The following is a 22763-nucleotide window of genomic DNA, read 5'->3' as shown; positions in this document are numbered from 1 at the left end:
GTTTATATAAAACTGTAATCATCCTAATCGATGTGAGGCAATATCTCTGATTTTCCTTCCCAAAGTTATTTAGTTTATCGCTGAATCCGGAGAATCGGATCCTAGGGTTTTATCTTCTTGAGTTCCCACCAATCTTTGAGACTCACCTGTCTGTCGGGAAAGAGCCGGAGCAAAGAGCAAGCGCCTCTTCCATAGGGTCATCCATGCTGCTCTCCTTCTCTTGCTTGCTCAGCTCCAATGGAGCCACAGGGGAGGCATCTACCTCAACAAGGAAAAGATCAGTGAGGAAGGAGAAGACACCTTTACTCTCCCTGACCATCTAAAGACCGGCCAGCCTCAATGCAGGTTTTAGATAACATTTGAAAAGTTCACTATCCAACAAATTCTCCTACTTTCTGTGTGTCAAGCCACAGGAAGACAGTAATGAACAAAAGAAGCATCATAAGAGCCCACATCCTATTCCAGCATGCAACATTTACTACACACCAGATGAGGGTTAAGCTTTGTATACAGTTTACTTGGGCCGAAGCTAAAGCATTTCTTAGTTGACACTGTCATTCTAAGAAAGGAAGATCTGCAAAGGTGAGGAACTAAGAGTGAATCCCATCACGTGCCTGTTTTCTGAGCACACTTCGAGGGGCAAGGGCTTCCCTTCAGAGGTGCTGATGTAAGCTGTCTGGCTGTGGTAAGCTGCAAACTTTCACTGAATATTTACCTTGAGAAGGAAATTTGCCCGAGCAAAGATTCAGAAGTTCCTCCATGTCTTCTTTCTTGTTATTCTTTCTAGGTGGACATTTCTCTTCAGACTGAGATGTAAACTGTCCAGTACACAAATCCAGCAGCTCATCCATGTTGGCATCCATGGCGTTCTCATCCATACTGGCCAGTGGCAACTGAGGCTTCAAAGCTTGATATCGATTCCGGTGATTTCTAATGTTTAAAAATCTATAAGCACAATGACGTGTCAGAAATTATCCAGAGAAGAGACAAAACTGCAGGTAAAAACTGTCTGATTTCCAACACTAGGGTTTGCAACAAGTAAGATGGCTGAAAGGGTAAAGGTGCTTGCTGCCTAGCCTGATGATAGGAGTTCAATCCCCAGGATCCACATGGTGGGGGGAGACCGCTCCAGCCAAGTTGTCCTATGATCTTTTCACGTGTACTGTGGCACATATGTGCTCACATGTACACACGCACAGGATAAACAATATGTAATTCTGAAAAAACTATGAAAAGAAAAACAAAAGAAGTTGATGTAGGGTTGAGGATTTAGCTCAGTGGTAGAACGTTTGCCTAGCAAGCACAAGGCCCTGGGTTCGATCCTCAGCTCCAAAAAAAAAAAGCAAAGTTTGTGCCGGGTGGTGGTGGTGCACGCCTTTAGTCCCAGCACTTGGGAGGCAAAGCCAGGCGGATCTCTGTGAGTTCAAGGACAGCCTAGTCTACAGAGCGAGATCTAGGACAGCCTCCAAAGCTACACAGAGAAACCCTGTCTCAACCCCCACCCCCCAAAAAAGTTGATGTGAATTGTGAATTTCAACTTGATGGAGCTTAGAATCACCATGGAAACAAACCTGTCTTCAAGAGATCATTTAGATTAGGTTAACTGAGGTAGAAGACCCATCCTGACTATGGGTGGTACTATTCCATGGGCTGGGGTCCTGGACTGATGGAAAAAGAGAAAAGAAGCTAAACGGAAGCATGTGCTGCTTTCTTCTTCCTGACTGACCTGCCGTGACACATGGTGTCCACTGGAACCTAAGGTACATGGTGTCCTCCTTTGAGTTGTCAGGCTTATCAGAGCAATGAGAAAAGTGACCAGCACACTGCGCCTCACCCCAGAAAACAAGATCCTAAGGTTAGCCTCATGCTAACCAAAAGAGGGTAGGGAAGGTTTGTCAAAAGGTAAGGTACAAAGGGTGGCTTCTAGGGATGGGTGTTATGTTCCAGTCTTACCCCACAATCAGAACAGAGAAATGAACAGAGAAAGCACTTACAAGATCTATGTGTGTGGAATAAGATCAGAGGGTCGGAATGTCAGCAAGAGGTTATTTACATTTTCTTCTCTGAGACTTTGTTCAAACTTGTAGAATATAAGGCTACTGGTCGGCACACCTTCTCTTTCTCAGAAGAGAAGCCCAGATGGAGCAACAGAAGTTCATTTTATTTTTAAACAGAATTAAGCAGCACCCAGCCCCATTCCCACCCACAGAAACACAAAACTACCTACCCATCTGCATCCAACAGTTGGCTCTGAGTGTCATCTTCTAAACAGAACTGGAAGTCTCCTGCTCCTAGGAAAAGTGTCTTGGGCTCTGGGGAGGCGGTGTACAGATCCTGGGAATCCTCTATGGGAAGTGAAGGCTCAGACAGTTTTCCTGAACTCTGGCACCAAAACAAAAACAATAGCAAAACATTTTACAAATGCCATCCAGTGTCATGACAACAACAGAAGCTGCTACTTGCAATATGTCATCTGCTCTCAGGCAACTACAGTTGAGGAGGACAGTGCATAGTCAAAGGAGCCCACGGAAAAATACCTCTAAGCAAGAAGAACGCTTGCTAATACACAAAGGGGGTGGATTTTTAAAGCTGAACACACATAAGCTGAGTACCAAGGTGGTGGGAGTTGGTTGGCTGGGACACACTTTATTTAGCAATGTGGGAAGTAAAAGGAGGAGGAGATTAGAAAACTATCACCACCTTACCTTAGAAGCTGAGCTGATCAAACTGGCTCGAAACAGCCCAGGGGAAGGGGATCTGAATCCTCCTGCTGTAGGGAGAAAACTGGTCCCACGGCCTGTTTGTCTGTTGCAAGGCTGATAGGATGGAATTGTGGAGCCAATCAGCTCAAAGCTGCTATTGTGGCTGCTCTCCTTTGTCAGCAGTGAGCAGGAGTCATCTTCATCTAAAAGAGGAGAGAAACACCTTTTCAGGGTGGGATTACAGAAATAGGTGCATTTGTTTAGGAAAAAGAGCTGGGAATCAAACAACTGAAATTCACTGGCAAGCCCCTTAAATTCTGGGCTCCAAATCATTCTGTTAAAGGTAAATTACTTTAATTTACTACAACAGCATTTCATAATCAGGACTCATTATTCTGAGCTATGTGATACCTGGAAATTCTCCTCCTTCTCTTCCTCTACCTTCATCAATTTTTATTAGTCCATCAAATTATATACATTTCTTTGATCTAAGTATAGAAATATTACGTTTCACTCAATCAACAAGTCAACATTACCCACTCAGGACCTACCATATGCCCATGGTCTACTATAAAAATGCAGCCCAGAGGCTGGAGAGATGGCTCTGCAGTTAAGAGCCCTTGCTGCTCTTGCAGATGGCCTGGGCTCAGTTCTCAGCACCCACATGGCAGCTTACAACATCTGTAATTCTAGCTCCATGGGATCCAACACCTTCTCTGACCTCCGTGAATTCCAGTCACACACATTCATGCAGGCAAAACATTAATACTCATAAAATAAATATAAGTCGGGGTTGGGGATTTAGCTCAGCGGTAGAGCGCTTGCCTACCAAGCATAAGGCCCTGGGTTCGGTCCTCAGCTCTGGTTAAAAAAAAAATAAAAAGCCAGGCGGTGGTGGCACACGCCTTTAATCCCAGCACTCGGGAGGCAGAGGCAGGTGGATCTCTGTGAGTTTGAGGCCAGCCTGGTCTACAGAGTTCCAGGACAGCCAAGGATACATAGGGAAACCCTCTCTTACCCAGCCCCCAGCCCCCAAAAGAATGTGCTGTCACTAGAATAAAAAAAAGAAAAAAAAAAAAAAAAAAAAAAAGAAAAAAAAAAGGAAAGGAACTTTCATGAGATTATGGCCCTTATTTTATCAGAACTAAAGAAAAGTTTTCCATAAGAACCACTACTTACCCAGTTTGCCAGACTGCTTGCCCAAGTGTTCATCTGCTTCCGATTTTTCTTCAGTAGGAAAGTAACTATAAAATAAAATAGTAAACTGCTTGAGTATCTGTTCTTACTCTTTATTCCCTTGTAAGAAATTCAAAGGGTGGGCTGGAGAAACAGCCCCATAGTTAAGAGTGTGCACTGCTCTTCCAGAGGTCCCAAGATCGGTTCCCACAACCCACATCAGGTGGCTCACAACCACTCCAGCTCCGGGGGTCCAATGCCCTCTTCTGGCTTCCTCAGGCACCTGCACTCATGTGTACATACCCACACACAGACACACATCCCTTAAAAAACAATACAAGCCTTTAGAAACCCAAAAGAATTTTGTATTTCCTTTGATAACTTACCCCATCTTGGAAGAGCTGTCCTTAAACAGAAGTAAGGTGGAATCTGAGGACAGGGGCTTGGGAACAGAGAGGTCAACACACTTGCCGATTTCACTACTGCCGTCCGTAGTCTCCTTGTCTGTCTCTTTGTCATCTTTGGTCTCTGTATCTTCACTACCAAGAAGAAATTCTGTAGTCTATGCCCATCACATAAAAAAATAAAAGGTGAGCTTGAGACAAGTCCATCTGAGTACCATCCCCTGGTACTCTTGATAGGTGTTTTCATTTTTTTGTTTTTGGGGGTTTTTTTGCCTTGTTTTGTTTCTTGAGACAGGATCTCACTATGTGGGCCTGGCTCCCTGACCAGACTGAACTCACTTGGTAGATCAGGATGTCCTGGAACTCACAGAGCTCCACCTGCCTCTGCCTCCCGAGTGCTGGGATTAAAGGTGTGTGCCACCACCATGCCTAGCTGACTTCACACTCCCAAAATTAATACAAAATTATGAAGGAAGATTAGATTAGCATGTTATAAGGTAGTAAGGGGTTAATGGTCTAGAGGAAGAGTAACCACTGATCACAGTCAACCACAGACTATGACGTGCTGTCCAGTTCAGCCACTGCCTTCTCTTTCTTTATTCAGGGTTAAATACTAACCATGTCTTTCAACTGACAAGAGAGCTCTTTTCATATCTAACAGCCACATAACCAATCATTGCCTCCCCTGGGTCGTAAAACTACTATGGAACAGGGCCAGAGGCTCATCTAAAATGCCCTTCATAATAAGGAATGAGATTAACTTAGGAAGACCTCTTGCTTGAGAATTTATTCCAGACCTCAACCTAAACAAGAATAATCGCTGTTCAATATTGGTTAAAGAGAAACATAGAAGTCTTTATTAATAAGTTATTTTCCATATTAGCACTACGTTAAAATACATCCACTAACAGGTGGAAACAGGACACACACAGCTGTAAACTGCAGGCACTCAATGTTGCCAACAGAACTGTATGTGCTGAACTTTGAGCACATATAAGATGGCTGTTTTTGGGTTGGGGATTTAGCTCAGTGGTAGAGCGCTTGCCTAGCAAGTGGAAGGCCCTGGGTTCGATCCTCAGCTTAAAAAAAAAAAAAAAAAATCCATACACATAATAAATAAATCTTAACTCTTACTTTCTCTTACATCATGACCAAGTAACAAAATTATATAATTGCCCCAAACCTCTGGAATGTCCTGATCCTCCTCCTCTTCTTCAACTTCCTCTTCTCCATCTTCTTCAGACTCCTCTGTCATTTCCTCCTCCTCCTCCTCCTCCTCCTCCTCCTCTGCAAAGCCATCTTCATTATCTAATTTAAATAACGCTTGGCGCTTCTGCCGCTCCTCTGACCTTCGCAGTTTCATCGCCTCCTGCAATTTAGCTTTCAACATCTGCAGCTTTTCACCTGAACAACAAAAACTCAGTATACTTTAGATGTGACCGACTACACAATACAATAAACAAGCAATTTAAGTAACTTTATTTGTATTCTAGACACTCCAAAGGGAAACCAAAGACCTTAGTACTCTAGGCTTTTACTTATATTTTTTTGTTTTCAAGACAGGGTTTGTATAGTCTTGGCTGTCCTGGAAGTAGCTCTGCAGATCAGGCTGGCCTTGAACTCACAAAGAACCACCTGCCTCTGCCTCAAGTGCTGCGATTAAAGGCATGCACCACCACTGCCCAGGTGGCTTTTATTTATTTTAATGAAGGATAGTATAGAAGACAATGTCGCCGGGCGGTGGTGACACACACCTTTAATCCCAGCACTCGGGAGGCAGAGCCAGGCGGATCTCTGAGTTCGAGGCCAGCCTATTCTACCAAGTGAGTTCCAGGAAAAGCGCAAAGCTACACAGAGAAACCCTGGCTCGAAAAACCAAAAAAAAAAAAGAAGACAATGTCTACACCTAGTTAATTATAAATAACTGTTTAAAGGATGGTGGGGAGAGAATGAGGCTTCGGAAGTCTGGAGCTCAAAGGAATAGGATGCAGCTCAGTAGAAAATCACTCAATTAGCATGTAAGGGGCTCTGGATTTGAGTCTCAGTGCTGGAAAAGTAACAAAAGAAGCCATGATAGAAAACAGCAACATATTTATATAAAGACAAATGATTAGGGATGGGGATTTAGCTCAGAAGTAGAGCGCTTGCCCGCAAGCATAAGGCCCTGGGTTCGATCCTCAGCTCAAAAAAAAAAAAAAAAAAAAAAAAGAAAAGAAAAAAAAAGACAAACAATTAAAAAGTAAGCTTGGTAAAAGAGATAATTCTCCTGCCTCAGCCTCCCAAATGCTGGGTGTGCACTCGTGTGCACCACCATGCCTGGCTCCTCTATACATTTTTCTACAGTATTTATTACACGGTAAGCACCATCTTAAAAAATAAAGCTATAGTGCCCACCCCACATCTTTCACTGTGCAAGTCTCCAAGGAAAAAGGCTCTGTAATTTTTTGCAATAGGGCCTTCAATAATAAAGACAAATACCTGGTTTTGTGTGGCTTGCTTCATCCAGCTTCTCAGCTGCCAAAGTCACGGGCACCACATCTGCCTTTAGCTCTTCCTTCCCGTCAGTGCCCAAGTCCTTCACTATGATGTTCACATTCACCGTCTGACGAGCCCTGGGAGAGGCTGCTGGATTAGCGTGTCTCCAGAAACGCTGCTTCAAGGCTTCCAATTCTAAAGCCAAATGTGAACCAGTGCATCATCAGTTTGGCATGCTCCTGCTCTTTCCTTGAAGATTCCAGTTAAGAAAGATAAGTTTTCCAGCTTAACAGCATCAAGGAAAATAACAGAGAAGCCAAGCCCACACTGTCTCTGTTTTAAAAACCAGACATTTCAAGGCAAATTTTTATTACACTTATCACTGTGTATATGTGTGTGTGAATGCACACCATGGCACATATGTGGAGGTCAGAGAACACTTATTTATTAGAGTCAGTTCTTTCTTTTCGTCTTATGGGTTCCTGAGATCAAACTCAGGTCTATAGCCTTGACGGCAAATGCCTTTGCTCTCTGGGCCCTCTGCAGGCGCTGCATCATTTTTAGTATCCAATCAGTAGTAAAAACAAAAGGCAAAACAAAAACAAAACCCCGCCTTAATTCCAGCTATTAAAAAGCTTAATTCGGAGCCTGGTGTGGTGGTACATACCTTTAACCCCAGCATTCGGGATTAAAGAGGCAGGTATGTCTCTATGAGTTCAAGGCTATCTTGGTCTACATAGCAAGTTTCAGGCCAGCCAGGGCTACATAGTGAGATGCTATCTCAAAAAACAAAATTAGTTTAATTTGGGGCTAGAGATGGCTCAGTAGTTAAGAGCACTGGCTGCTCTTGCAGAGGACCTGGGTTTGGTTCCCAGCACCCACATCATAGCTAACAACTGCCTGTAACTCCAGTTCCAGGGAATCCAATGCCTTCTGACCTCCGAGGGCTCCTGCACACACATAGTACACATTCATATATTAAAACGTGCGTGTGCGTGCGCGTGCGCACGCGCACACGCGCACACACACACACACACACACACACACATATAAAATGAAACAAATAAATAGTAACTTTTTAAAAAGAGGCAAGATTCGTTTTAAAACTATAAAAATAAGAAGCTTATGTTTTGGTGGATCTTATTCTTATTTTGTCTGGTTTTAGACAGCCTCATGTTGTCCAGGTTTATCTTGAATTCCTGTTCCTCCTGCCTCTGCTATCTAAGTACTGAGATTTCAGATGTGCACCAGCACACCCAGCCAATGGTTAATTTCTTAAAAACATGCCTTCAGATCCCATGTGAGTAGTAATATGGTTAGCATCTACATGTGTTCTTTACTTTCCCTAGAGAAGGAGACAAAAATTTTCTATTGTGTTTCTTTCTTTCTTTCTTTCATTTTAATTTTTTCAAGACAGGGTTTTCTTTGTGTAGTTTTGGTGCCTGTCCTGGACCTCACTCTGTAGACCAGGCTGGCCTCGAACTCACAGAGATCCGCCTGCCTCTGCTGGGATTAAAGGTGTGCGCCACTGCCGTCGTCCTAGCCTTTTATTGTGTTTCTAACAATAATTAGCAGTAACAACACAACTCTAAAAGATGTTGTTTCTACTTACAGACTAAAGAACAGTGAGAGACACCCTAGGTCTGCCTCCTATTTATAATGGTAAACTTGGAAACAACAGGTGGTACCAGCAGAAAGGGAACAGAAACAGGTAAATCATTATTGATGCTAATAAAACAAAGCAGTTGAGTAGGAAGAATTCTCTAAGGCCCTAAAAGGATAGTGAGGAAGCACCTTCATTCATAACTAGAAAAAGTGATGACTTTCCAGGCTCCTGTCTTGGAATCAGTGAAGCAACCACTCGCTTTGCCCTTCATCACGTGACTCAACCATCCCTTACTCTCCTCCCTCAGTCTTTTCCTAGTACCTCTCATCTCTTGCCAAGTGAAAAACCTCTGCCCCAGCTCAAGTCTATACCAGTAGCTTCAGTCCACTGTTCTCATTTCCACTAACTAGAGCTAGAGACGATTTCCTGTACCTTCGTAAGGAATAGGAATAGTGTATTTCCTACATGATGAAATTAAATCTACATTCATTTTTCTCATGGAAATTAACTAGGAGATAAATTGAGATATTATCACTGTTTTCATTCTTGTTTGTACTTTTTGAAATTTATTTAAAAATTTTAAGTGTGTGTGTGTGTGTTTATGTGCACGTGCCTACAGGTGCCCCTGGAGGCCCAGAGGCATCAGAACCCTGGAACTGGAGTTACAGGTGGTTGTGAGCTGCCACACATGGGTGCTAGGACTGAACTTGGATCCTCTTCAAGAGCAGCACATGCTCTTGACCATTGAGCCATCTCTTCAACCCCTTTTCTGTTTCTTAGGTTTTTGAAACAGGGTCTTGGCTATGTAGCCTTGGCTGGCCTGGTACTTACTACATAGCCCAGGGTGGTCTTGAACTTTCAATAATTCCCTGCTTCAGCCTTGTAAGTGCTAGGATTACAGGCACATGGCATCATGCCCAGCTCCTTAATATCAATCTTGAGCCCTTCAAGGCATCAACTATGCTAGTCATCTGCTTGAACTTCCTAAAATGAATAAGTGACTGACTCATTTTTCCTGTTTAAAAAAAAACAAAACTTTTCAATGGTCTTTTACTAGAAAAGGAGCAAAGCTCTAACATGCCCCCAAACCCTACAGGCTCTAGCCTTTCACCATCAACTCCCCACAACCCTCAAACCCACCAGCCAGCATTCCCTGTGATTTCTATTACCTGTGTCTTTTGCAGTTAGTCGTCTCTACCAGAGACGCTGTCTTCTCCCTTCCTGCCTTGGTATCTCCTCCTCCTCAGTTTTCAGTACTCTGATGGCTTTTTTGTTTTATTTTTTCTTCCAGAAACTTCTCTGAATTTCTAATCCAAGTAAGTGCCATTTGCTCTAGGGTTCCTATGCATGTTCTTTAGTGACATTTACTGACCACTTTATTTATCCCCCAGTAAGGGAATAGTCTGTTTGCCTATAGCCTATCTCCATTATATTTTCATTTCCTTCAGAAGGCGGATCTCTGTGAGTTTGAGGCCAGCCTGGTCTACAGAGCAAGATCCAGGATAAGCACCAAAACTACACAGAGAAACCCTGTCTCAAAAAAACAAAAAAAATCAAACAAACAAACGAAAAAAAAAGAAAAAAAGAGAGAGAGAAGAGGGATTGTGTCTTACTTGTACACATAGCACCAGCAAAATACTAAATCAAAGTTTACTGCATTAATGTTGACTCCAACTTCATGTCCACAATATCATGAAAAAGACTAGTCAGGAAACTAAGCTTTCATGTCTATTATACTTAAAGGAAAACTAAACTTTTTGAGTCAGGTAGGGTCTGACTATGTAGCTCTGACTGTCCTAGAACTCTCTAAGTAGACAAAGATAGACTTGAACTCAGAGACCAGCCTGTCTCTGCCTCCCAAGTGTTGGGACTAAAGGCATGTACCACCACACCTAGCTGGAAAACATGCTGAGTTAAAAGAAAGTGTCCATTATGTGGCAGGTATTATGCTAGGTTCTGTATAAGCTAAGTGTCATGCTGGAAAAATCACACAACTCCTGAACCTGTTTCTTCATTTTGCAAAATAATCTCCAGGGCCACAAGAATTAAGGAAGACAAAAGAAGATATCCTGTATCTTAGTCCAGGGCTACTTCTTGTCCTTTGCTGATGAATCTATGCAGTTGTGTTACATAACCCCCACACACTGTATCTCTAGTTCCAATCAAGCCTTCATCTTCTCCCAATATGTGCCATGCAGAACTTTTTCTGTCATTTTCAAAAACATCCTTCTCAGACATACTCGTAATGCACACCTGTAATACCAGTATTTGGGAGGCAGAAATAGAGGAATGCTGCCAAGTTTGAGGTCACCTTGGGGGCGGGGGAGGCAGAAGCAAGAGGACTGGTAGTTAGTTCAAGGCTAGCCTGAACTACAGAGAGATCCTGATTCAACAATAACTAAATACCCTAAACTCAGTTAAACAATTTGTAGTATTTGTAGTATATTCTAGGGATAGGGATGTGACTCACTTGGTAGAGTCTCACCCAGCCTGCAGGAAGTCCTAGGTTCAATCCCTAGCATCCACCAGCCAGGCATGGTAGTGCATACCTGCAATCCCAACCTCAGAACGTTAAGGTTGCCCATGGCTACACAGTGAGTTTGAGACTAGCCAGAGAAACATAAGACATGAAAATGTCCAGAGTCCCTGGAGCTGCAGTTATACGTAGTTATGAACCATCAGATGTGGGTGCTGGGAACCAAACTCTCTCGGGTCCTCTGGTGGAGCAACAAGTGCTCTTAACCAATGAGCTATCTTCCCAATCCCTACAATGAAAGTACCATTTACCTGGGTAGATGGTGGAGTGCCCTGCTTGTAAACAGGATTCTTATAAAGTTACAGGTAACCTTGCTCTGTCAGCTCAGAAAGCAGTATACATTTTATAAATGCAGCAAATAGTTTAGTTTCTGTTGAGTGTGGGGTTGGGGGAAGAAATTCAGTTTTGCTGATAATTTAAGTGGACTGAAGGTTTTTCTCTGGCTGTGAAAAATGGAATGTTTTTATGAATGACTTAATAAAATCTGACACAGCTCATAGAAAAATTCAGATGTTCAAGTCAGAAAGGCAGAAATAAATTCCTAAATACCATAGCCCAACAGTAGTATGCCTATTCAGTATGTTAATTATCACCAGGTTTCCATCTGAGAAAAGACTGAAAAGGTCCCCCTGACATTCTGTCAAACTCATGTGAACGGGATTCTAGTGCATCTAGAATAAGATTGTGTGCAATCACTGGCTTCTCCCACGTTCACCATCTTCCACAGTATCAAACGCTGCCGATGTGAACTACCCTAAGGTCTCCCCAGTTTCAAGGGTTACCTCTGTTGGTTTCAGGTTCATCGAGTATCACAAAGGAGTCTTCATCAGCACCCAACCGTGGCTGAATGGAAACATCCACTCCCAGTTGTCTAAGTCGGTCCACAGTGAATCTTCTCACCTTTTCAGGTGGCGCAACTACTGGCAATTTAGTTTTCTGCTCCAGCTCTGCCTCTTTTGAATCTGTTTCTCCTGTGTTTTTCAGTTTTTCTCCCTCAAGCACATGAGGGTCAGATGCCGTGAGTTCCCCAACCTGATACCCCTCATTGGCCTTGTTCCTGGAGATGGGGGATTCCTGCTGTGACACTGATCTGTCCCCAGGAGGAAGTCTGTCATCACTGTGCTTCTCAGTCTCAGTCTCCTCAATTTCCAGCTCTCTGTGTCTTACCGGCTCCTCTCCATGAGCCTCATCTGACCCAGCCTTGATCCCAGCTTCTTTAGAGACCTCAGGGAGAATGCTAGCTTCCGTTGCAATCTCTGCACCTGTTGTCTGCTCAGAGCCTTTGCTGGGGCCATCAGCATTCACTCCAGCTGCATCTGCTGCATTTATGGCTTCCTTATAATGGCCCGACTGATACTTACATGACCTAGAAAAGGGGAAACAAGCTGGAATTGAAGGTTCTCAAAATTCTCACTGTGAAACACTCTCATCCCTCAACACATAATGAATCGTTTAAATCAGTTTTAAGGGACTAAGGAGTCTGAACTTTATACCAGATGCTACAAAACTGAACATTCACGAAGACTATAATCACAAGGAAAGTAGGTTCTTACTTTAGCAGGGCCATGGCATTTCCCTGGCAAGTGGGCCGGGGTTTACGTTTGAAGAAATCATGAATAGTTTTATTCTCAGGCATATGATATGGAAGATTAAGTGCAGATTCTAAAAAAATGGAACAAAACAAGGAAATACTCAAGTGTATATTCTGAAATGTCACTTCATACTCAGTTAATCAAATAGTATAAAACAAGCTATCATGAGAAACAGAAAACAGTCCTGCTTTACCGAGGGCAAGAGCAAACACAAGCAAGCCCCTTAGAGACCCCTGGCTTCTGTGTTTGTTTTCTTATGAAACAGGGTCATGTTGTATAACATGGGCTAGCCTGGAACTTGCTGTGTAATCCGTGCTGATCTCAAGCTCTCAATCCTCCCAGCTTCAAACACCTTAAGGGCCTTGGACCATATGCCAGGCAAAATAAACTAGAATGATTTTTTTTTCTTTTTCCGAGACAGGGTTTCCCTGTGTAGCTTTATGCCTTTCCTGGAATTCACTTGGTAGCCCAGGCTGACCTCAAACTCACAGAGATCCGCCTGCCTCCTGAGTGAATTCACATTAGGAGTGTTAGCAGACCAACTCCCCAATATCCAAGTTGAGCTAACTAAAACAAAACAAAACAAAAAACCTCAACAACAACAACAAAACCCATGATTCACCTCCAAGTTTACCGTACTGGTTTGTATTACCTCGGACAAGACGCTGAGTCTCACTATGCAGCTTTTTTAATGCTTCCTTACTTAACTTCGCTGCCTTTCTTTCCTTAAAACAAGACAAAACAAAAGGTGAAACTACATTAATGGTGTTTTCCAGAAAGATATTTATCCCTAAGAGTTTTTCTCTCCAAGAAAATAGGAGAAAAGAAAGAACAGGCACTAAGAAACCCAGTACAAGCATAAAATGTACCTCTTAGCAAGTCTCAGAAAACAAATTTAACCTAATGATAGTTCTGTTTCTTCCATGTACAAAGAAACCTTAGAGGACAGAGAGATGGCTCAGTGGTTAAGAGCTCCCGCTGCTCTTGCAGAGGACCCAGGTTCAGTTCCCAGCACCCAGATGGCAGCTCCAGGTCCAGGGAATCTGACGCCCTCTTCTGGGCACCAGGCACTGCATGCACATGGTACACAGACATACATACAGGCATAGCACATACACATAAAAATAAATCTTTGTTGGGCGGTGGTGGCGCACGCCTTTAATCCCAGCACTCGGGAGGCAGAGCCAGGCGGATCTTTGTGAGTTCAAGTCCAGCCTGGTCTACAGAGTGAGATCCAGGACAGGCTCCAAAGCTACACAGAGAAACCCTGTCTCCAAAAATAAATAAATAAATAAATAAATAAACAAACAAACAAATAAATCTTTAAAAAAGAAAGAAGTAAATAATAAAAGATTTTGGTTACCAAGGAAATCAAATAAGATAAAGTATTTATCGATGAGAAATGCACAGTCTTCTGTGGAAGAGATCAATATAAATACTGCATAGGGCTGTCTTACCTTCCTCCCACTGCCTTTAGAAAACTCATTTTCTTCTTCTAATGAAAACGTCTCACTCTCCAGACATGGTTCCTTTTTCTAGAAGATTGCAAATCAGCAAAAACTAAACTTAGATGAAAAGATGTTTTTCTCTTGGTGGTGCAAGGAGTTGAGCTCAGGGCCCAGCATATGCTAGGCAAGTGTTCTTCCCCTGAGATACATCCCCAGCCCTCAAATTTTATTTTGAGACAGGGTCTCATCAAATTTCCCAGGCTGACCTTGAACTTGCAATTCTCCTGCCTCCCAAGTAGCTGGGATAACACAAACACCAGGGCTGACAAAAGGATGTTTCTTACTACATTATACTACTTTACTCTTAAATCAATAATTACCAGATAGAAACTTTTCCTACTGTGCTTAGAAAAAACAGATACAAATGGAATCAGAACCCTAACCTTTCTATTTACACATTTCCCAAGAAGGGAAACGACTTCTAGGGAACTGAAAAAACAATCCCTCATTTTATGGGGACTGGAAATGTTAAACCACAGTTAAGAGCACTTGTTTTTGCAGAGGACCTACGTTCAGTTCCTAACACATATGCCATAGTTCACAGAAGTTTAGAACTCAAGTTCCAGGGAATCCAACGCCCTCTTTTGACTTCCACAGGCTCTGCATGCACATGGGGCATATGTACACATGCAGTATTCATACACATAAAATAAAATCTTAAGACAGTAAATCCGTTGTGGTGGTTGAGTCTTGTCAACTTGACATGAATCTAGACATATCTGGGAAGAGGGACTCTTAATTGAGGAAATGCCTTCATAAGACTGGCCTGCAGTGAGCTGGCTTTCTGGAGCCCATTACCTATGATGGGACACCTTCCTCAGCCTTGATGCAGCAGGGAGGGGCTTGGTCCTGCTTCAGCTGAATGTATCAGGCTTTGCTGACTCCCTTTTGGAGGAGTGAATGGGAAGTGGATGGGTGGAGGGAACGCTGGGAAGGGGGGTGGGAGGAGGGATGAGAGGGGGATCTGTGGCTGGTATGTAAAATGAATGAAAAAATTTTCTTAATAAAAAAAAAAAAAAAAAAAAAATTGGTCTGCAGGCAAGTCTGTGTGGGTACTGTCTTGATTAATCCTTAATGGAGACCCAGTCCCCTGTGGGAAGTACTGTCCCTGGGAAGGTGGTCCTGACTTGTATAAAAAGCAGGCTGAAAGCTGGGCAGTGGTGGCACACGACTTTAATCCCAGCACTTGGGAGGCAGAGCCCAGGCAGATCTCTGTGAGTTCAAGGCCAGCCTGGTCTACAGAGCAAGATCCAGGAAAGGCGCCAAAGCTACACAAAGAACCCTGCCTCGAAGAAAAAAAAAAAGAAAGAAAAAAGAAAAAGCAGGCTACACAAGATATGGACAGCAAGCTAGTAAGTAGCACTCCTCCATAACTTTTGCTTCAGTTCCTGCCCTGACTTCTCTTCATGTTGGACTACAAGTGTTAGCTCAAATACACCATTTCCTCCCCAACATGCTTTTGGCCATGGTGTTTATTATACCAACAGAAAGCTAGCTAAAATATTCCCCTTTTTGTTTGATTTTTTATTTGTGTGTGTGTGTGTGTGTGTGTGTGTGTGTGTGTGTGTGTATGCGTGCGCGTGCATGAGTGCACGCTTGCTGTATATGCATGTTTATTGTGCACTGGTGTACACATGCAAGCCAGAGAAGGCTGTCAGGTATCCTACCCTATTACCCCCACCTTCCTGTCTTGAGACAGGGTCTCTTCACTAAATCTGGGACTAGGCTGGTCACCAAGTCCTGGCAATCTTCCTGCCTCTGCCTCCCACAGTCCTAGGGTTACAGCTCAGGACCACACATTGCTTTTTTAATCTGGGTTGGAGAGATTTGAACTCTGGTCCTCATGCTTGAGCAGCAAGCAATATTGCCCACTGAGCCAAAGCACAGAAGACCCAGATTTGATTCTCAGCACCCACAAGGCAGCTCACAACCATCTGTAACTCCTGTTCTAGGGGATCCGATGCCCTCTTCTGCTTCCACGGGCATTGTACCCATGTGGTACACAGAATATATGCAAACAAAAACCCCCACACATTAAAAACAAATCTTTTAGAAATTAAGTGAAGAAAATGAAAGTTGCGACATTAAATCAAGAACCAAGCAAAGACTGGAGGAGGTGGGCTAGGCTGGGACGTTCTTCACTTGCCTTGTGATTTTTCACTTTGTTTTTCACAGCCGCCCTTATCGACTCTAATGACTCTTCATCCTCCAACGGAGAGTCATTTTCTTCTTCCAAACCTGTTTCAAAAAGATCACTATCTTCAAGACGACAGCCACTGTCATTAAGCGGCTGGTCTGCATCACGTTCCTGGACAATAAAGAAAAGGCATAATCCAATCATTTTAAAGTCTAGCATTTCACAACATCATATGACCATTCGAAACAGACAACAAAGCCCACCTTTCATCAACAGACAATATAGCTCATCTAGAACATTCTCACTGGTTCCTAACCTACACTTACTCTTTGAAATCAAAGCTGGATTTTTGTTTGTTTGTTTGTTTTTGTTTTTCAAGACAGGGTTTCTCTGTGTAACAGTCCTGGCTGTCCTGGAACTCACTCTATAGATCATGCTGGCTTTGAACTCACAGAGATCCGCTTGCCTCTGCCTTCTGAGTGCTGGGATTAAAGGTGTGCTAACAAATGAACTTTTGATTGATGTGTGTGTTTTTTAAAAATCATCACTTCAAAGTTGATTTCATCAGAGGAGCAGTAACAAAGAATTACTACAAAAACACACCAAGAAACCAGAAACCCATCTATTTGGAAGTGTCTTTCATGCGTCCACAATGGCAAATAAGACCAAATAATTGTAAATTATATAACCATCACTCTTTATGCAAAGCAGTCAACTTAAAACTATATTTTGTGTGTAGAAACAATATTAGGAACTAAAACCTACATTTTTTTTGTTTTTGTTTTCATTTTCCGAGACAGGGTTTCTCTGTGTACCTTTGCACCTTTCCTGGAACTCACTCTGTAGTCCAGGCTGGCCTCAAACTCACAGAGATCCACCTGCCTCTGCCTCCCGAGTGCTGGGATTAAAGGTGTGCGCCACCACCACTGGGCTAAAAACCTACATTTTTAAAACATTAACATATCTGAAAAATGACACCTAATTACCTTAACAAGTACATACGTAAAATATTCATACATACTCTAGGGTATATTGTTCACCCTTTAAAATGAAATTCTGTCATTTGCAGCAATGTTATGGGGACTAGAGGACTGTGGTAGTTTGAATGTAATTGGCCCCATAATCCCACAGGGAGTGGCACTATTAAGAAATATGGCTTTGTTGGGTATGGTCTTGTTGGAGGGAGTGTGTCCCTGTGGGAATGGGCTCAGGTTTCCTATGCTCAGGATATGGCCCAGTGTCTCAGTTGACTTCTTGTTGCCTGCAAGATGTAGCACTTCCGCTACCTCTCCAGCACCATGTCTGCCTGCATGCTGCCATGCTCCCCACCATGATGATAATGGACTGAACCTCTGAAACTGTAAGCTGCATGTTTTCTCTATAAGAGTTGCCTTGGTCATGGTGTCTCTTCACAGCAAAAGAATCTCTAACTAAGACAAGGACATTATGTCAAACTAGAAAGAGAAACATCACATGTCCTCACTTATATGTGGAAATTAAGAAGTTCATTTTGGGCTAGAATGATGGCTCAGCAGTTAAGAGCATTTGCTCCTGTTGCAGAGGTCCCAGGTTCAGTTCCCAGCATCCTCAGCTGGTGGCTTCCAACCGACTTTAACTCCATTTCCAGAGGATCTGAAACCTCTGACCTCTACAGGCACCTACACCACCCACATGGTGCACATGAACTCACACAAACACATACACATTAAGAAAAAAAAAAAAATCGCCCGGCAGTGGCGGTGATGGTGCATGCCTTTAATCCCAGCACTCGGGAGGCAGAGGCAGGTGGATCTCTGTGAGTTCAAGGCCAGCCTGGTCTATAAATCGAGTTCCAGGAAAGGCGCAAAGCTACACAGAGAAACCCTGTTTTGAAAAACCAAAAAAGAAAAAAATATTAAAAAAAAAAGAGTAGAAGAAGAGAATAGCAGGGTCTTGGATGGCTTATAGAGAGATACAGTCAGTGGGTACAGGAGTATGGATGGATATGAATAATTTTTTTATTATTATTTATATTATGTACATTGGTGTTTGGCCTGCATGTATATATGTGTGAGGGTGTCAGGTCCCCTAGAACTGGAGTTATAGACAGTTGTGAGCAGCATGTGGGTGCTGGGAACTGAACCAAGGTCCTCTGGAAGAGCAGTCAGTGCTCTTAACCACTGAGTCATCTCTCCAGCTCCAAGATTAACTCTTAAGGTCCTATAACACAGTAAGATAACTATGGGTTGACAACTATTAATTCAATATTTCAACATAACCAGTGGACAAGATTTTTAATGTGCCCAACACAAAGAAATGCCAACTGCTGGAGGCAATAGGTTTGCCAATTGTTCTGATCTGATCCTTACATGCTGCACACATGCACTAAAATATCACAGTACCCCTAAGTATGAACAATTACCCGTCAAGTAAAAATACATTATAGAAGAACCTTGAAGAAAGACTGCATTAAAAAGTTCAGCAAAATGACTGCTGGGCTTATGGCATCTGCCTTTAATCCCAGCACTCAGGAGGCAGAGGCACACGGATCTCTGTGAGTTCAAGGCCAGCCTGGTCTACAGAGTGAGTTCCAGGCCAGCCAAGGCTACATGGAGAGACCCTGTCTCAAAAATAACAAGGATTAAAAGGTTCAGAAAATCACAACACACCTCACATCTTATTTCCTTCTTTTTCAGCCGCCTAATTTTTCCCATCGTTCTCTCCTCTTTCTCGAGTCGTCTCTTGGATTTTGCTTTTGCTTTTCCTTCAGTTCCTTCTCTGCAGAGTTTTTTGGCAGGCTTTCTGTCAGTGGTGAGGTCCGCAGGGCTTCCAGACTGGCGGCTCAGCTCTAAGGAGGGCGTGTCCTGAGTTTCGGGATTCTCCTGACACACGCTTCCCTCCAGGTTGCTCTCGTCACTGTCGGCCAGAGTCTTAGAAAGTCTTTTGACCTTCCTGTTCTTCTTCGAGTGTAAGTTCTCTTTATCCTCCTCCGCGGTGTCATAGGTGGGTTTCTCTGGAGAGGCATCTCTGCCCTCAGCCTCAGAATCACTGTCTTGCAGCGCTTTCCTGCTCTTCGTTTTCTTACTCACAAATATCTCTTCGTCAGAATCTGGAGGAAACATTTTTTTAAAAAAAAAAAAAAAGGTACCCAATCATTTGGCCTTCTTCCTAGCTACTTAAAATTATATTTAATTATGCCTGTGATATGTCACCTTGTGGAATTACACAACCACCATTAAGAACTGACTGTGGCAAAGCGTATCTAAAAATATACTAGAAAATTCTTTTCCATGGCAAAAACCTCTCTTGATAAAAATGTAATTATATATATTTATAATGTGTAAAGTTGTTCTAATCATCCTGGCAAGTGTTAGAAATCCTTTTCTATAATGAATGCATTTAACCAGGCAATGTAGTAACTACTAGACATTTTATCTATTCAGTTATATAACAGAAATGGATATTCTTTAAAAATCCATGGTCAGCTGGGTGGTGGTGGCGGTGGCGGTGGCGGCGCACGCCTGTAATCCCAGCACTCGGGAGGCAGAAGCAGGAGGATCTCTGTGAGCTCGAGGCCAGCCTGGTCTACAGAGTGAGTTCCAGGACAGCTAGGGCTGTTACAGAGAAACCCTGTCTTGAAAGCAAAAACTCTGTCTTGAAAACAAACAAACAAAAAACTATGTAAGCACTGTTGTTTTGTATCTGTAAAAAAGAAAATAAATAATAAAGTTGGGGCACTAACAATTTGGTAAGCCAAGACAATAATGAGATTAACTGAAATAGCTTACAAGCCAAGACCTCATACTCTATTCTTTTAAGATTAATGTAAAGTATATTACAAACCTCTTTCACTCAGGAGCTCGAGTGTTTCAAAGCTGCCTTGCCCACTGTCTACAGGACTGTCTGCTGATTCTTGTGAAACCAGTTTTAGATCACTGACTTCCAGGTTAACCTAGAAAATGAGAATAAACTTTGCATCAACAGGGAGGCAAAGCTCCGAGTACGTGTGGATCCATAAAGCATGGGGTCATCCAGCTGCAACTAGACAGAATCAAAATAATGGTTTGATAAAGGGATGACATTTAGAATTACTGGCCAAAACAAACAAAAAAAAAACAAAACCATAAATTAACTGCTACAGGATGCTACCTAAACAACTCCTTTTACTTTTAATTATTAAACACACTAATTGCACAAATCAGGTTCACTGTGTTATTTCCTTTTTCAAATTGAAAAGAAAATTTATTTATTTTGGGCTGGAGAAATGGCTCAGAGGTTAAGAGCACCAACTGCTCTTCCAGAGGTCCTGAGTTCAATTCCCAGCACCCACATGGTGGCTCACAACCATCTGTAATGAGATCTGGCGCCCTCTTCTGTATACATAATAAATAAATAAATCTTTTTTAAAAATTTATTTATTTTATGTGTACGGATGTCTCATTTGCATATATGGCTGCACACCATATTCATGCAGTGCCTGTGGAGGCCAAAAGGGGGCATGAGAGACCCTAGAACTGTAGTTAACCATCATGAGGATGCTTCGAATTGAACCAGGGTTCTCTGTAAGAATAGCAAGTGCTCTTAACCATTGAGCCATCTCTCCAGCCCCTTTTAAATTTCTTTAAAAAGATTTACTTAGTTTATGTGTATGAGTGTTTCTCCTGTGTGCACGTAAGGGCCCTGCATGCATGCTTGGTACTCATGAAGGTCAAGAGGGCACTGGATCCCCCAAACTGGAATACGGATGGTTGTGAGCCACTGTGTGGGTGATAGGAACAAATCCAAGTGCTCTTATGTAACAAGCCATCTTTCCAGCTCGTTTCAATTCTTTAAATTACGTCATTTATTTTGTGTATGGTATATATGGTATTACAGATATGATGAGGGAGTTGGAAGTCAGAGGACAACTTACAGAAGTCTTCTACTAGGTGGATCCTGGAGCTAGAGTCAGGCTTGGCAACAAGTGCCTTTACTCATGAGTCATCTCCCAGGCCCTGCTGTGACACACACACACACACACACACACACACACACACACACACACACATCACGCAGTAGTTTTGTTCATCCGCCATTCTTCTAACTGACTCCCCATCTCTCTGGTACCTTTCTCTGTCCCTGGTAATCCCTCTCCTACTTCCAGGCTTTTCTTTTTTTCTTTAAGAATAAGCAAAAGCATTGCTTATGAAGTCAGCCACCTGCGTTTGTAAATAATTTTATTGAAACCAAGGCTTTTCTTGGATTCGGGTGAGGTGAGAAGACAGGTCGGTGCAGGATGAGATCTCCTCTTGATGTAAGTCTGATATTTCTGTTCAGTATCTAATCACGGAAACTGTGTCAAAATACGGCTTTCATTTGGTGATTAGCTTTTCTGGTACCCCATTTCCGTTCCCAGGGCAACCGTCTGGTCCTTGTGCTGGCTCCAGAAAAGAACACAGATCCCGAAACAGTTTCCTAGGGCCAAATTCCACCAGGGAGCCGTCAGCTACCAGCGGGGCGCGGCGCGGGAAGCACTACTGGCCAACACAGCGGGCCCACGCGAGAGACCCTCAGAGGTGCCTTCCAGGACGAGTTCCAACCTCGCACCCGGGGATTACACAGAATCCCACCCCGCCTCCTCCAGGCCAGCTGGCCAAGGCCTCCTTTTTTTGCCGGGGATGCTGTAAAAGGAGCTTGCGCGGCAGGAAACGCGCCAAAGAGCAGGGCGGGCTGCCGTGACAAACCGAGGAGCCGGCTGGGCCCACAGCAGCGCGCGACAGGAGCCTCAAAGACCGAGCGCGGGAAGCCGCCCGGGGACCCGTGCGAGGCCCAGGCCCCCATACCCAGCCCAGGGGTCTCGGAGCGGTGCACGCCGGGAATTGTAGTCCTCCGGGCTCGGCGCTCTGGCCCGCCTGGCTCTCCTGTCACACTCCGCCCTCGGCGAGTGTCCTCCACAGCCCAGACCGGAGCCTAAACTCACCTCAGAACCCACCTCGCCGGTCATGATTCCGGCCTCCCTACCGCGCAGCTCCGGGAGAACCGGTCCTCAGTAACCTCAACTTGCGGGCGGCAGCTCCCGCTGTCTCCAGCCCGGCGGCGGAGTTCGAGCTTTCGCGCCTAGACGCACTACAGCACCCACCCTCGACAGTTTGGACCAATCCGAGGGAGCGTTTCCCGCCGAGGCCCCACCCCCTACCGGCCTGCCAATCAGGAAGCGCCTCCAGCCGGCCCTGCAAATGTAATGTGGGTTGATTTGGCGGGTCCCGGCTGCTGTTGTCAACCACATCTAGGAGTGGCTTTGGGTTGGCTGGGAGTGCCCGGGTGCGAAGAGGTCCGGCGCTACGGCTTGGAAAGAAGGTATCTTGTGAATGGTGTTCTTGGACTCTTGATCTTTGTCTTAGTTCCATGGGTCGCACCAAGCGCAATTTGAGGAGTGAAACTTCCAGACAGGAAGTGAACTAGGAAGAAGTCTGCAGGTATCCCGGGGTGTTCCACACCTGATTTTTAGCTAAGGGAGCCTGAGATCCCATCGGAGGCTTTCTCCGTCACTTCATCCCTGGAGCAATCCTAACATACAGAGTTACGTTTTTGCCTCGTGTGGTCGATTCTTTGTCCTTAATTTGCTCTGCTCTATGGGCAGGCAAGACTGACCCTTCTGGACTGTATGGT

General features: G+C 43.8%; 1 protein-coding gene across 1 annotated transcript in view; it reads right to left on the bottom strand.

Moving 5' to 3' along the window:
* The window catches only part of Clspn (claspin), a 31264-nt gene extending 12027 nt beyond the window's left edge, over window positions 1–19237 (bottom strand). The window contains exons 1-14 of the mRNA XM_036178609.1: window positions 18785–19237; window positions 16146–16307; window positions 13949–14026; window positions 13144–13216; window positions 12453–12561; window positions 11682–12265; window positions 6761–6952; window positions 5502–5686; window positions 4265–4440; window positions 3882–3946; window positions 2706–2905; window positions 2228–2382; window positions 716–945; window positions 147–258 (exon numbers count right to left, since the gene is read on the bottom strand). Coding sequence (XP_036034502.1) covers window positions 147–258; window positions 716–945; window positions 2228–2382; window positions 2706–2905; window positions 3882–3946; window positions 4265–4440; window positions 5502–5686; window positions 6761–6952; window positions 11682–12265; window positions 12453–12561; window positions 13144–13216; window positions 13949–14026; window positions 16146–16307; window positions 18785–19237 — 2774 coding nt within the window. The remainder of the gene's footprint in view (window positions 1–146; window positions 259–715; window positions 946–2227; window positions 2383–2705; window positions 2906–3881; window positions 3947–4264; window positions 4441–5501; window positions 5687–6760; window positions 6953–11681; window positions 12266–12452; window positions 12562–13143; window positions 13217–13948; window positions 14027–16145; window positions 16308–18784) is intronic.
* Between the last annotated feature and the right edge of the window lie 3526 nt (window positions 19238–22763).

This window comes from Onychomys torridus, chromosome 2 (assembly GCF_903995425.1).
Source record: "Onychomys torridus chromosome 2, mOncTor1.1, whole genome shotgun sequence".
Taxonomy (NCBI): Eukaryota; Metazoa; Chordata; class Mammalia; order Rodentia; family Cricetidae; genus Onychomys; species Onychomys torridus.
The sequence above is the reverse complement of the archived record's forward strand: the minus strand, read 5'-3'. Positions and strand labels throughout refer to the sequence as shown.